Source organism: Cryptomeria japonica, chromosome 3 (genome assembly GCF_030272615.1).
Source record: "Cryptomeria japonica chromosome 3, Sugi_1.0, whole genome shotgun sequence".
Classification (NCBI taxonomy): domain Eukaryota; kingdom Viridiplantae; phylum Streptophyta; class Pinopsida; order Cupressales; family Cupressaceae; genus Cryptomeria; species Cryptomeria japonica.
The window spans coordinates 381,069,546-381,083,960 of NC_081407.1; the positions used below are offsets into that span (position 1 = coordinate 381,069,546).

At 38.9% G+C, this 14,415-nt stretch overlaps 1 protein-coding gene across 1 annotated transcript in view; it reads left to right on the forward strand.

Annotated features, from left to right (window-relative positions):
- The first annotated feature begins 223 nt into the window (after window positions 1-223).
- Window positions 224-14,415, forward strand: part of LOC131044701 (signal peptide peptidase-like 2) — an 88,023-nt gene continuing 73,831 nt past the window's right edge. Inside the window, exon 1 of the mRNA XM_057978080.2 lies at window positions 224-632. Coding sequence (XP_057834063.2) covers window positions 507-632 — 126 coding nt within the window. The 5' untranslated portion in view covers window positions 224-506. The remainder of the gene's footprint in view (window positions 633-14,415) is intronic.

The following is a 14,415-nucleotide window of genomic DNA, read 5'->3' on the forward strand; positions in this document are numbered from 1 at the left end:
TAAATCAACTATGATAAGAAATGTTTAAAAATAATATAATTTAATTATAAATTTAAAACAAATGTAAACTCATTTATGGGGAAAGGTATTATTTGGCTGATGGTTTACAAAATGAATGAATAGAATAGAAATCAGAGAAATAAGTTTTATTTTAATTATCTTTTCACTATTTTAAAATAAAAATTATTTCTCTCATTTCTATTCTATTCATTCATTTTGTAAACCATCAGCCAAATAATACCTTTCCCCATAAATGAGTTTACATCTGTGAAGTATGCGCGTCTAGAAATTGCATTCTACCAGAAAAAGATTCCATCTAATCTCTGAATAGCAAAGATTAATTATTAAATAATTAAAAAAACTAGGTAGTTGGTCAAACAAGGAGAACCCCGAATTGTTCCTGTCTGTTTCCGTTTACACACAATTGTGCGTCATCTGGAGCCATGGCCTTGTAATGAACTTTACAGGGCAGAAGTGACAGCATTGTGTAAATTCAGTCGGGCGCAATGGGATTCGACCTCTCGATCTTGCTTCTGGTGTTTCTTCTTTTTCAGGGATGTGTTTGCGATGATATAGCCAACGATGATTACACGGGTCCCACGTCCACCGGCTGCAACAATACATTTCAACTGGTATGAATATTTGCACCAAAACAAAACTGGCTTCAATTCTTTTTTAACAGACGATTCTTTCTCGCATTATTGTTGATTTCAGTCGATACGAACCGCTAAGTCATATTAATGACACGTATGAAATCTTTGGGGGTACAATAACGGATAACACAACAATTAGAGGCAGAAAACCCTCGGGTTATCACGGACTGAAGTAGGAAACCCTGGCTCCGTCATTTGTTTTGCAAATTGCCGTCCTGAAAATTAAAAATAGACAAAATGCACCACGTCTTAGTGTGTTTATCCATAATTTGTACATGTATGGCGCATACACGCGTTGTATATGTGGTGTATTTTGTCTGTCTGGTAGAATTCCCGCTGGCTCTTTCCAAATTAACTTTTCATGCTATACGATTTCCCACTTATATTTCTCGAGAAAGCATTTTCATTCATTGGAATGACCTTCGAGCATTGGGATCCTAGTAGATTGCTTCACATTAATTGAATTTTGGAGAATGAATTTTTATTCATTGGAATGCCTTCGAGCATTAACCTAGTAGATTGCTCCACAACAATTGAACGTTTGCCAGCCTGGCAGAAATGAAGTTCTTTGTTTTTCTTCACTTACAGAAGAAGAAGAAGAACTTTCATCGTCCATGAGGCTAAACATTAAATAGTCTATATGACAGTAAGCCTTGCCATCTTCGACTGTTGCAGCTCAGTTCTTTTTCTATACAAGATGATGGTGAGTTTCTCTAATTTCTCAGCAGTGCACACACCGGAAAAGCTATACCAAGAACTAGATGTGAAGACATTAACATAATTGCTCCTGATGCCTCTGTAAGCATCACACTCCAAAATGAAGTGTCTTTCAGATTTGACAGTCCCGGAAGTACAAAAAGTACACAGCATCCATTATGAGAGGATCCCCTGCTTCTACATTAGATGAGAAAACAATTTCACAAGAGCAGTCTCAAAGAATCAACTGACAGTTGTTTGACCTTTGTGATCCTTTGGGCAAGTAAATACTCGCGTCTTGTGATTGGGGAGAGTATCGAGCATATAATTGTCTTTACAAACTAGCTATGTACATGTCATCGTTGGTATCTAGGTTACAAAGTGGTTGACATGTCACAAATAACCATTCATTGTCTTCTAGTAGTTTCCAAATTTTTCGCTTTACATTTAGTGAGCCTAAATAGGAGTTCTGGGGTTACCCTAACCTAATTCTCTCTATTGTTAGGTTTTTTGTATACACAGGTCTGCCTTTTAAAGTAGTTCCACTTTCTTATTTCAATTCATGTTCATCTACATAATGGACTTGCTTTACTTGTTCATTTTGTTTGTATTGTGTGGAACTGCTATTGCCATTATTGTCAATTTCATTAATGAGGTACAAAAACATATTTGCGAGTGGCATTGATTCATTTTTTTGTTACATGAGAAGAAGCTAGGGTAGATTATGAAATTGGCCTTTTCTTGGATAAAATATTGCACTAGTGTGCACTAGGTAATAAAATTTCCAATAGCACCGATGGGTTTGGCTATGTTAAATCCCTATATGAGAAAGTGTTTGGCACGCTAAAAGATTTGTCATAACCTCCTATTACACTCAATTATATTTAGCTACAAAGATGCTCTTCTTACAACCACTTATAAATGTCTTAAAAACTTGTCATAGAATATTTCATAATGGAGATTCTCTTCCCAAATTAACTTCCCATTATTTTCCAACAGATTAATTCCCCTTAATTGCCAATTACCAATTGTAACTCCTCATTTATGAGCTGCCATAAATTTTGTCATAAACTTACCAAAAAAAATGTCAAAAAAGAAGATGCCATATGATTTGGGAGTTACATTATTCCATCTCCATGAATTCTTATGCCTCTCCTTGGGAGAATACATAAAAATAACAATATTTTATTTATACTTTGTCCCCTTTATCAAAAATGACAAATAATAATTAATTTGGGTCCAAATAATCAAATTTTAATTAAACTTATTTCTTTAGCTAGTTCTCCTTAGCCCACAGGAATTGTTGGAATGGGCATTGGAGCCTCAAAGGGGACATGCCATTGATGGGATTGTTGATCATCATCAATATTAAGGACTGAACAAGTTGGTTGGATTTTAATAATGGTATAAGGGAGTAGTGATTGTTTAAGCCATTGAATGGGAAGGGAAATCAATTGTTGAGATTTAATTTTCAACAATTTGATGGCTGTGGGTTATAATTCAAGGAAAGAGAGCCCATAGATTTAGTGGCTTAAGAATAAACCAATAAGATTTGGTCATCACATCTTGATTTGAGCAGTGGAAAATTAAATGTTTAGACATCATGAAGATCAAGAGGCCATCAGCATTGTTACCTAGGACAACGGGACCCACAATGACAAGCTTGTCAGGATATGATCAAGAGGAAAGGTTATGTAATGTTAAAAGATATATATGAAGATTCTTTGAGATTGGATAGTAAAGATCAAATGGATTTAGAATCAATGATGGAAGCTTTAGAATGATGCATAGGCAGATCTACAATGCTTTCTGCACAAGGGCAAAGACCAATAAAAAGTACACAAGTATTTGGGCTCAGAAATATTCAGTGTTTAAAGGACTGAGTATTAAATAAATCAAGAATCCAACATCCTTTGCCTTCAAGAACTAGGGATCGCAATTCATGAACTAAGCAGTGTGAGAACAAGCCAATCAGAGCTCAGCATTCGTAATTGTGTGGAATTTCAATATCACACAAATCAATTTCAAGGATCTGATGTGGCCTATATCAAACAGCTCTCATTCTTAAGAGGATTATAAGTTGAACCCGAGATAGGTAAATGAAGAGTAGGCACTTGTTGCATGGAGAATGGTTGAACTGGTTTGTAATAATTTGTGTTTATAGAGTTCAAACTTTGATCATCATATTTGAATTTAAGGATATTGATCGTGGGTTACTGACATTTAAGGCTGACAAAGTAAAAAAAAAATTAAAAAAGTTAATGAAATCTATTTTAGTGCATGATGCAGCACCTTTGACATGAGCTGATTGTTACACTGGATTAAGATTTTTTTTTTCTCAAAAGTTTTTAAAAATAAATTCTTATGACTGTTATACGGTATACCAATGCAATGGTGACGAACCTAGGATGTCAATGTGAGTATAGAATTAACAAAACTGAGTCAGGCCATAAGAATGTGAGCTCAGGAATGTTGCATATAATTATCATGAAATTGTGAAAGAATGAAAGCTTGTAAAATTTTTGGAGGCTAATTCAGATCATGTTTCATGCTTGGGGAAGGCTTAAAACCTTGGAGCTAAGCTTTATTACACACAAATCTTTCTGAAGTAGCCACAGGTCATGGTTAACTTAAAATTTTTGGCAGTGTGTGCCATAAGATGCCAGCATTGCTCTTCCATCAACAATGGATATATTAATATTAATTGATTAAAAGTTGTTTTCAAATCGTAAGGTCTGATAGGAATACTGGTACCAACAGTCAGCAACCATTTTGTCTCCATCTTCTCTTATTAAACCCATCTTTGTTTTACTCTTTACAATCCTTTCATGGGATTCAAAACTGGGCAATGATGAATGTATATTTATCATATTTAGGTCAAGAGTAAGAAAATTTATAACAATACCTGATACTTGCATGAATTTATCTTTATTAGTTGAAAAATCAGTAAACTTTTCTCCTTCTTAGCTCCCTTGCAAGGTTTCTTCATCACACTGGCCTTGAGTACCAATTGTGTGGTTAATGGCAGCAAGTTCAAGAAGAAATCTTATCCGTTGGGGTTTTGGAAAATAGCGAAATATTTACAACAAATGCTACAGAAGAAGATATATGAATTGTGGGAAGAACCAATGATGAATATATCAACCTTGATACTTACAATAAAAATCAAGCCTTCTTCAAATGCCCATTCTTTAAAGAATGGAGTTGCCTGCTCCAAGCATTGGATATCTTTGTTGAACTTGCAATCTCATTCCTTGGATCCATATCTATATGTTCTCAGTTACGAAGCTCAAGCTTTTGGGTAGACATTCTAAGTCATATGCATTAGAATGATTTTGCTAGGTTATAAGTTTTGAAGTATATTCAAATTAATTAGTTATTTACCTAATACAGTTTCAAATTATTTAGTTATTCGATTACCATTTCCCATGGGATTTGTTCTTCCTTATTTTTAGACATTTCTAAGATTTTCCAAGTGATTTTCATTTGAATTCATCTTAACAGTTAGGCCAAGCAATGTTAGCTTTTAATTTTTTTTGCCAGATGCACTTTACAAGAACTTGAATGTGAATTTTGCTGATTTCAAACAGTTTGATTGCGAGCTTCACTCTCTATGTAAAATCCCCTGTGGATTTCACCCCCAAATTTTCACCTTTCTAACTGGGTAATTTTGACAAACAGTTGGCTTGCTATCTTGAATGCTCAGTTTCAGATTTGCAGGTAATGAAATATGTAACTTTATGCAGTTAAGAATACTGAATATCATATACCACTGCAATCTTAAGTGATGAACGGCAATAAAGTAAATATAGGAATTATAAAACTTATATTGCAAACCTTAATTTGAAGATTCAGTCTGAAAATTGATAACAATCTGAAATCTAACAGAAGGGAAAATCAGAACCTTATGCCTTGGAATGAACACAAGCCAATACAAGTTTATGCCAAAGAACCAATGCAGAGGCAAGCCTTAGTAGAAGCTAACACCAAGGAAATAGGGTTCACGGTCCAATATACTTCTCAATGTAGCCAATACTGTATACCGCTGATATGATACATGTTTGAATCTGCTTGAAAGTAATATGATCATCATGCCCACTGATATTTGTAAGCATTCTGCTGCTACAGTAAATCTTCCACTACTCAAAATCAGAAGTTTAATCTCCGTACCTTTTGTTGATTTTAAGGTAGTGCTCGTTAACCACAGGCAAACACCAGATATGTTGCCTTCCCAACCATAGACGATAAGCTCTTATTGTCACCCCCGAGCACGCTACATAAATCTCTCACCATCAATTGATCTGCTTGTACATGAATTTGATCTGCCTGATTATGATCGAACTTGCTGTCTTATCTCTGTTCCAAAGAGGGAAGACCACGTCCCTATATATCCGACGAAAGGAGATATTCAAGAGTCGGCTCTCATCAAGGAGGCACGACCTTCATGAAGCATCGCATGCCTTCAAATGAGGGGTGGCAGACTTTAACCCAAAGTCGGCCCCTTTGAAACAAATCCGATAAGTCAAACTCAATAATGTATGTTTAATCATTAAACCTGATAATGCATATGTGACTTAATAAAGATATTAAAGGATTAATATAAGTTGATAGATTCATCAAATGTGTAAGGCCAATAGGCCATTCACACATTTGATCTTGCTGAGTCGGCCTGTAGGATTTCTACCGACGCTATATCATCAACACTCCCTCTTAGCTAGGGAGGAATCCTTCTTAATCTCTACAAGTCACATCACCTCATCACGATCACTAACATAATGACTACACTCATGTGAATGAAAGAAGCTTATCACCTCATTGTGATAGCATATCACCTAATGGTGATGTTTAACCACAATGGCTACTCTCAGAGGGTGAATACACACAAATGCTAAGTCATGGAGTCTCTCACATGACATCCACCATACCTACTTGCAGGGGGTGGATCCACCATACCTACTCACAAAGGGTGGAACAAGGGCTGGAACCTCAAACTTCTCTCATAGAGAAGAATGCACAACAATGGCTGATACCTCAAACTTCTCTCACAGAGAAGAATTCATAACAAGGGCTAATACCTCAAACTTCTCTCACAGAGAAGAATGCATAAGGGCTGAAACCTCAAACTTCTCTCACAGAGAAGAATGCATAACAAGGGCTGAAACCTCAAACTTCTCTCACATAGAAGAATGCACAACAAGGGCTGAAACCTCAAACTTCTCTCATAGAGAAGAATGCATCTCCACCATGCCTACTCGCAGAGGGTGGATCTACCATACCTACTTGCAGAGGGTGGATCGAGGGCTTTCACCTCAAACTTCTCCCAGAGAAGAATGCATTAACAAGGGATTGCACCTCGAACTTCTCCTCATAGAGAAGAACTCATTAACAAGGGATTTCACCTCGAACTTCCTCTCTCAGAGAAGAACTCATTAACAAGGGATTGCACCTCGAACTTCTCTCTCACAGAGAAGAACTCATTAACAAGGGCTTTCACCTCAAATTTCTCCATCACAGAGAAAAATGCATTAACCAAATCTTCATGATGACGTGGCTCCCTCTGAAGCTGAAATGTTAGGCTCCCTTTAAAGCTGAAAAATAAGCTCCCTCTGAAAAAAATATCAACCTTCTAACCTCTTCATCCAAGGTTACTTCCGACGATATGTTAGACTCCCTCTGAATGTTGATTCTTCCTCTGCGAAGACATGCAAGCAATCTTCCTTCCTTGAATAGAGATTCGTTAGTGCCTGAACCTTGGGTAGAGTGACCGCCAATGAAAAGCATAATTTTGGCAGCAGTGCCAGGCACACAAGCCCCAACCAGCCCCGCGGCCACGCTGAGAGCAGTGCCAGTGCAACGTGCAGCTCTTGCATCCGTCAACGCCACCCACGGATCTTCTGCAACTCTTCCAAAACCAAATTCAAAGTGAATTCACACTGGGAAGCTGGCAACAAGAATCGGGCGATGCTCTGAGTAGAGAGGCCATCCTTGACGTTGACTACATCGTCAACAAATTTGCAGATAGTGTCAAATGTTCTATCAATCTGCTGCCGCAAATTAGGATTGGGAGCAATACTAGACATACTGAGCCAATAATGCTCGACCATGCGGCCCTCGTCTGGATTGGCAATCAAACCAGTCTCAAGCTCTTCTAGGGCCTTAAAAGTGCTTTGAAACTTGGGTTCCATCGCTTCCACGAATTCATCCGTAAACCCCATTCGGTTGACATCGATACACAATCCGAGCTCCTTGTGCTGATAAAGCCAATCCAAGTACTGATTCCACAAGGTTGCGGGCTCCGTCTCTAGCCCCTTCTTCTACTTCAAAGAATTTGTATTGAGCACAGAAACCTCTCTAGCCGTAGCAGCCCGAGTTCGAGTCACAAGCTGGCATCTTTCAACGCTAACAATGCCGAGCTTTGACATATTGGGCAAAATCCTGTGACTGGGCAGTAGGCAACTTTTTGCACAGGTTGTTGTCTGCGTTTCCCCCCGGAACTTCAAACGCAAAGGATTTTGGGCCATCATACTTGTTCTCGAGGTTTGGGGAGACTCGATCCCCTGATTGCTACCTAATTTGTTTAGACACCTGACCGACGCCACTGTGAAGGGCAGAGGTCAGCGAGTGTAATCGCTGCATTATCCTCTGTAGTCACCTTTTGATTTGGAAGAGATCTTAAATCTGCAATTGTTTGTGATTGAATTTCCCTTGAGAGCACAAGATCTACCTTCAAGCGGTTAGGCTCTATAGAAGGAACCCGCTCCGATACCATGTTGATTTTAAGGTAGTGCTCGTTAACCATAGGCAAACACCAGATATGTTGCCTTCCCAACCACAGACGATAAGCTCTTATCGTCACCCCTGAGCACACTACATAAATTTCTCACCATCAATTGATCTGCTTGTACATGAATTCGATCTGCCTGATTATGATCGAACTTGCTGTCTTATCTCTATTCCAAAGAGGGAAGACCACGTCCATATATATCCGTCGAAAGGAGATATCCAAGAGTCGTCTCTCATCAAGGAGGCACGACCTTCATGAAGCATCGCATGCCTTCAAATGAGGGGTGGCGGACTTTAACCAAAAGTCGGCCCCTTTGAAACAAATCCAATAAGTCAAACTCGATAATTTATGTTTAATCATTAAACTTGATAATGCATATGTGACTTAATAAAGATATTAAAGGATTAATATAAGTTGATAGATTCATGAAATGTGTAAGGCCAATAGGCTATTCACACATTTGATCTTGCTGAGTCGGCTTGTAGGATTTCTACCGACGCTATATCATCAACACCGTTGTCATAGGACTCCAACCACTGAGTATGCAATATACCTCCAGCAATACACCAGCTGTTCTTTCTAATCTCCTTGGCTTTCAGGAACCAATATGACTTTCAAATTGAACCAAGAATAGACCACAATCTTTAAGGGGAATGAAGCGGTCCAGGAAGATGAGTAATTCTGCAACTCAACTCTATTCTTCACATCTGCGTTCCCAAATTGAGTGTATTCATGTCCAAAGACCTCAGGAATACTCACAATTTAGGATAATGATATGCAACAGCATTGAAGGGTCCTCCAAGAGTCACGTTTTCACTACTATAGCTCATGTCAGAAGCATGGATTTCTGATAGACAGGTTCGCTAGCAACAGTCACCCACAGCACTCTTACTTCTGTGTCTCCTCACAAAAACTGAGCAATGAAGCTCTCGATTTAGCAAAGGAAGTCCATATTTCAAGGTGCCAACAAATATATGGACCGGCCAATTCCTCCAACCTTCTCACGCCCAGAGTAATCCACAATACACTGCCTTCATGCTGACAGGATCTGCAGCCAAGTAAAGAACTCCTGATGCTGAAAGAATGGAAAACTCACGCTAAGAATGTACACCTTTGCTTCTGCATTGCCGCTCTGCCAAGAAATTAAGAATTCATCTGCAAGGAGTTAAGAGGGGGTTGTGCCTAGAATTTTAAGAGTCAATGAATGAAGCTTATGCCATGTAGGAAAATTCATGCCAATATGCAAATATTCTCTTCAATGCTTTTGGCCAGCCACATAAATTTTCAACCCGATAATATTTGCCTCCCTTAATAAAGTCGATGCATATAATATAAAGATGCACTTTTATTTTTCTTCATGCCACTAGGGTATTTCACAATATTTTATTTGCTCAAATAATCAGAACCAACAATGTGAGTATTCAATTGACCCAAAGTAGATATCAATACAAAGGTGTCCAATATATTATTGCAAAGAATTGCCAAAACATTAATAAATCTCTGTTCTCTATAAATCAAACCTTTTGCCCAGCAAAGAGGAAAAGGTAATATCATTAAGGAACTTCAAACTCTCAAAAATTTGTCTTTGAAGAAGATAATACAAAATACCAAACCTCAATCTAAATTCAACTGCGAAATCCGAATGACTCTGCCAAGTGTCAGCTAGGGAGGAATTTTGTTCTGTAACTGATCTTCCCAAGAGGGTTTGCGTCCTTAACAGGCTGAGCTGGAACAAATTCCAAATTCTAGAACCACAAGGGTTTCAATTCAAGAGAAAGAATAAATGCAACATATTTCAAATGAGTCCCTCACTTCTTTTTTATATCCTTTTGAGAAACTCTTCAAATTCTCCTTTCCAACTTCCCTCTCTTTTCATATTTCCGTTTCTACATAATTTTAAATTTATAACTTGGGAAATTCAAATAAAAAAGTGGTCCTCTTATAATTTCCCATTGACATAAAAGAGGTTACTTAAAACTTTGGGATTAATGACCTTATTTTCGACAACATAATTTTAATCATTTAGTTATATTCCAAGGTCCAAATAAAGGAGACATTACACTCTATCCAAATACAACTATATTGTTGCCAAGAGAAGCAAAAAATTAATGGTTGTGAAGAATTAAGAGTGTACAACTTTTAATATCTTGGGCTAGCTTTTGAATTTCAAACATTGTGCAAATCATTACTCCATGAATAACATATCATACTTAATGGAGTGTCTAAATATCTTGTTTTACCTTTGCACCGGATAATAGAAATTGTGAAATCCAGGCAACGGTTAACCCTGGCGTTCAGTTAAATATATTAAAACATGGTTCTCTATTACTATATGGAAAAGTAGATTTTAATTCCACTTCTGTTGTGTTGTGACGTATTCACACATCGCCCCATTGCAAATGGGGACCCCTACTTTTTGCCTTCTGGGGTTTGTTTTTCTAGGTTTTTAGGGTTTTGTCTATTAGCCTTTGCATGCTGAGTGTTGCCAGAGGGATCACTAAGAGAGCAGGTTCTGTTTTAGCTAAAGGTGAGTTAGTGGATGCTCCAGGTTAGGGTTTCATTCAAGGTCTTCCTTTGGCTTAGTTGTGTCTTGATTGAGTTCAAGTGAGTCAGTGAATTAGTGTCATCTCTCAGGGTTAAGATTGATCCAATTGGTGGAAAATGAGATCCTAGGCATGATTTGATGAGAAGAAGATCAAAGGAGGCCAGAATGGGTGAGATGAGCAGAATAGGTCAAGAAGCTTGAGCAAAACTCATATTTCGCTCCGGACCCTTCCAAAGGGTCCAGGGTGAAATTTCATAAGAACCTAAAATTGATTTAGGTCAGTGTACGGTTGAGAATCTTGGCCTGGTGATGATAGGAGAAGTCTTGAAAAGTTATATCCAAGGCAAGGAAAGGATGTTTGAGGCATGAAATGAGCTTAAAGATGAATTTTGCTCTTGACCCTTCCAAAGGGTCCAGGGTGAAATTCATATTTCCTCTGCTTTGCTCCTTGTCTTGACCAAGTTTGAAACCTCTATTGCATCGCATGGAGGACTTGGATGCATATTTGCCTTAGGAAGAAGGTTTGAAGCGACAAAATGATGGAAATTAGCTTGGAGAAGGAATTTCGCTCCTGACCCTTCCAAAGGGTCTACAGCGAAATCCTCGTCTGACCCTCTATTTTGTTTAGGACATTGGAAGGACCTTGCTTTGAGCTAAGTAAGTGGCAAATAGACATGATGGTGATAAGGAGAGGTGAATTTGATCAAGTTTGAAGGTGAATTGAGGCAATGGAGTGTGAAAATCAACCTAATTTATGAATTTCGCTCCTGACCCTTCCAAAGGGTCTAGAGCGAAATTCCTAGAAGACACCTTTTCTTCCTTGTTTGCTCTAAAAGTCTCGTTCCTTGGACATGGTGGAGGGTGGATTGGTCATGTTCTTGCCTAAGGAAGTGATTGAAAGTATTGAAAAGTGAGGGTTTTGTCCAAGAATAGAAATTTCGCTCCTGACCCTTCCAAAGGGTCCAGAGCGAAATTACCCATAAACCTCATTTTCTTCCTTGTGTAGACCAACATTCCAGCCCCTTGGACATATTTGGAAGTGGATTAACATGTCTTTACCTTTTGAAGTGATGGGATGTAAAATGTGAAGGATTTTGTCCTAAAACAAGATTTTCGCTCTTGACCCTTCCAAAGGGTCCAAAGCGAAATTCTTGGAAACTCATATTTTCTTCTTGGAGATGGTCAAATTCTTGAGTTTTGTGGCATGGTTGGAAAGACTTTGATGTGTTCTTGCCTTTGAAAATTGGATTTAGGCGATGGAGTAGTCAGAATCAACCCAAAGTGGGGATTTCGCTCCTAACCTTTCCAAAGGGTCTAGAGCGAAAATCCTTATAACTCTCATTTGCTTCCTTGTTTTGGCTAGGTGTTGGATTCCAAGGAATGTTGGAGGGTAGATTGGTATGTACTTGCCTTGAGAAGTAGTTGGACGCATTGAAAGATGAAGATTTTGCCTAAAACAAGATTTTCGCTCCTGACCCTTCCAAAGGGTCCAGAGTGAAATTCTTGATAAACCTCTTTTTGCTTCCATGTTTAGGCCACAAACCTTGTTCCTTGAGCAAGAGTGGTGTATGTTTGCCTTCCAGAGAAGATTGGAGTTGAAAAGATGAAATACCAAGCCTAGAATGGGAATTTCGCTCTTGACCCTTCCAAAGGGTCTAGAGCGAAATTCCCCAAATTTTATGCCAAGACAAGTGTGGACCAAGATGAATTAAGATTGGAAATGTCCTTAGGAGTGACTTTGACTTATTGGTGATCTTCAAACTTGAAGGAATTGAGTAGAAACATGAGTTTCACTCCTGACCCTTCCAAAGGGTCTAGAGCGAAATTCCTATAAACACCTATTTTCCTTGCAGGTCAAGTCAAACTTTTTGTTTTTATGGCTTGGATGGGTGTGAAGAGGTGTGTCCTTGCCTTTTGAAGTTGATTGAGGTTGAAAGGATGAAGAAATAAGCTCAAAACAAGATTTTCGCTCCTGACCCTTCCAAAGGGTCCAGAGCGAAAACCTAAAATCCATCCGATCCTCCAAAATTTGTGCCAAGCCAGCCCTAGACCAAGGTGAGAGAAGCCCTTAGGATTGCATTTGAATGGATTGTTGCCTCCAAAAATGAAGATTCTAAGGTTGGACAAGGATTTCGCTCCTGACCCTTCTAGAGGGTCCAGGGCGAAATCCCTTGTAGGTCCTGTCCCTGGCTATGATTTTGAGCGAATTTTCCTTTTCAAGCCTTTTGAGGATCAAGCAAATGTTGCCATGTTGAGAAATGGATTCAAATGAGGGAGTCTAGAGGAAACAAAGTGAAAGGAATGGAGTTGAGTGAGGGTAAACAAGCAAAACATGAATTTCGCTCCTGACCCTTCCAAAGGGTCCAGAGCGAAATTCTCCAAATCCACCATTTTCTCCTTGTCTAAAGCTAGGACTTTGACTCCTAGGGCGTGGTTGAGGTTGGGATGATTTTACTTTGCCTTGCAAGATGAATTGAAGTAAAGGAGATGAAGAATTAAGCCTAAACTTGAATTTCGCTCTTGACCCTTCCAAAGGGTCCAGAGCGAAATTCACAAAATATCATGTTTCCTCCAAGATTGTGTTCAGCCAAGACGGTGATCAAGGTGGATTGGGCTTAGAGATTGCCACAAGTATGCCTTAAAGGGGATTGTGAATGAAAGAAGTGTGAATTTTGACCTAAAACTTGAATTTCGCTCTTGACCCTTCCAAAGGGTCCAGAGTGAAATTCTCAATTTCACCTAATTCGCTCATGATGAAGGTCAAGAGATGGATTCCCAGGCCTTGGTGGAGAGAAGACAGGTGTATTCTTGCCTTGGAAGACATTTTGGAGTGGAGGAGTGATAGAACTTGAGCCTAAACTAGATTTTCGCTCCTAACCCTTCCAAAGGGTCCAGGGCGAAACCCTTTGAAACTCCTATTTTTCACCCTGTTTGAGCTAGGCAAAGGGCTAGTTGTGAGATTATGATGACAAGAAGTTTGAAGGCTAGGCCTAAGATTATGAAATGATGAAATGAGGTCTAAATTGGCTAGGAATGCAAATTTCGCTCTTGACCCTTCCAAAGGGTCCAAAGCGAAATTCTTATAGGGCTTGTCCTTGGGGGGAATCTTGAGCAAACTTCATTTTGATGTCTTCTTGTTGATGATTTAAGGTAGAAAATGCTATGTTAGAATGAATTTATTATGTGTCCTTAATCATCTTTTGGTTTGTTTTGTAGATAGAAGAAGACCAGGCCAGGGCAAGGACGACCTCGTCCAATCCATCATCATCAAGGACGTTCCACATGCACAAAGGGAGGACTCAAGGTGCTTTGAAGCATTGGAAGACCAGGGGTGTTCAAGGAGTTCAAGTTAGCCTCAAGACCTCATTCTACCACAAGATGACAAAGAAAGGCTTCGCCAACACTTCAAGGCAAGGTATGCTTCCAGAGAAGGACGACTTGACAGTCAGGAAACCTTATCAGACACATGGGAGTCAAAGAAAGGCACACCATTCATCAAGCACATTAAAGACAGAGGAGGATCAACCAAGGTCAATGCAAGGGTACATTGAAGAAGCAGATAGTTTCAGAAGAGTTAATCAAAGTTAACTTTTAAGCATCATCAAATTGAATATTAAAAGAGGAACAAGCAAGTACTAGACAAGGTGGCATCCCAATCATCATTCCTCCAGTTGGATTGGTCCACCTCAGCAGGACCAGATTCAATGTACCTAATTTACTGGAGGCGGCACAAACTT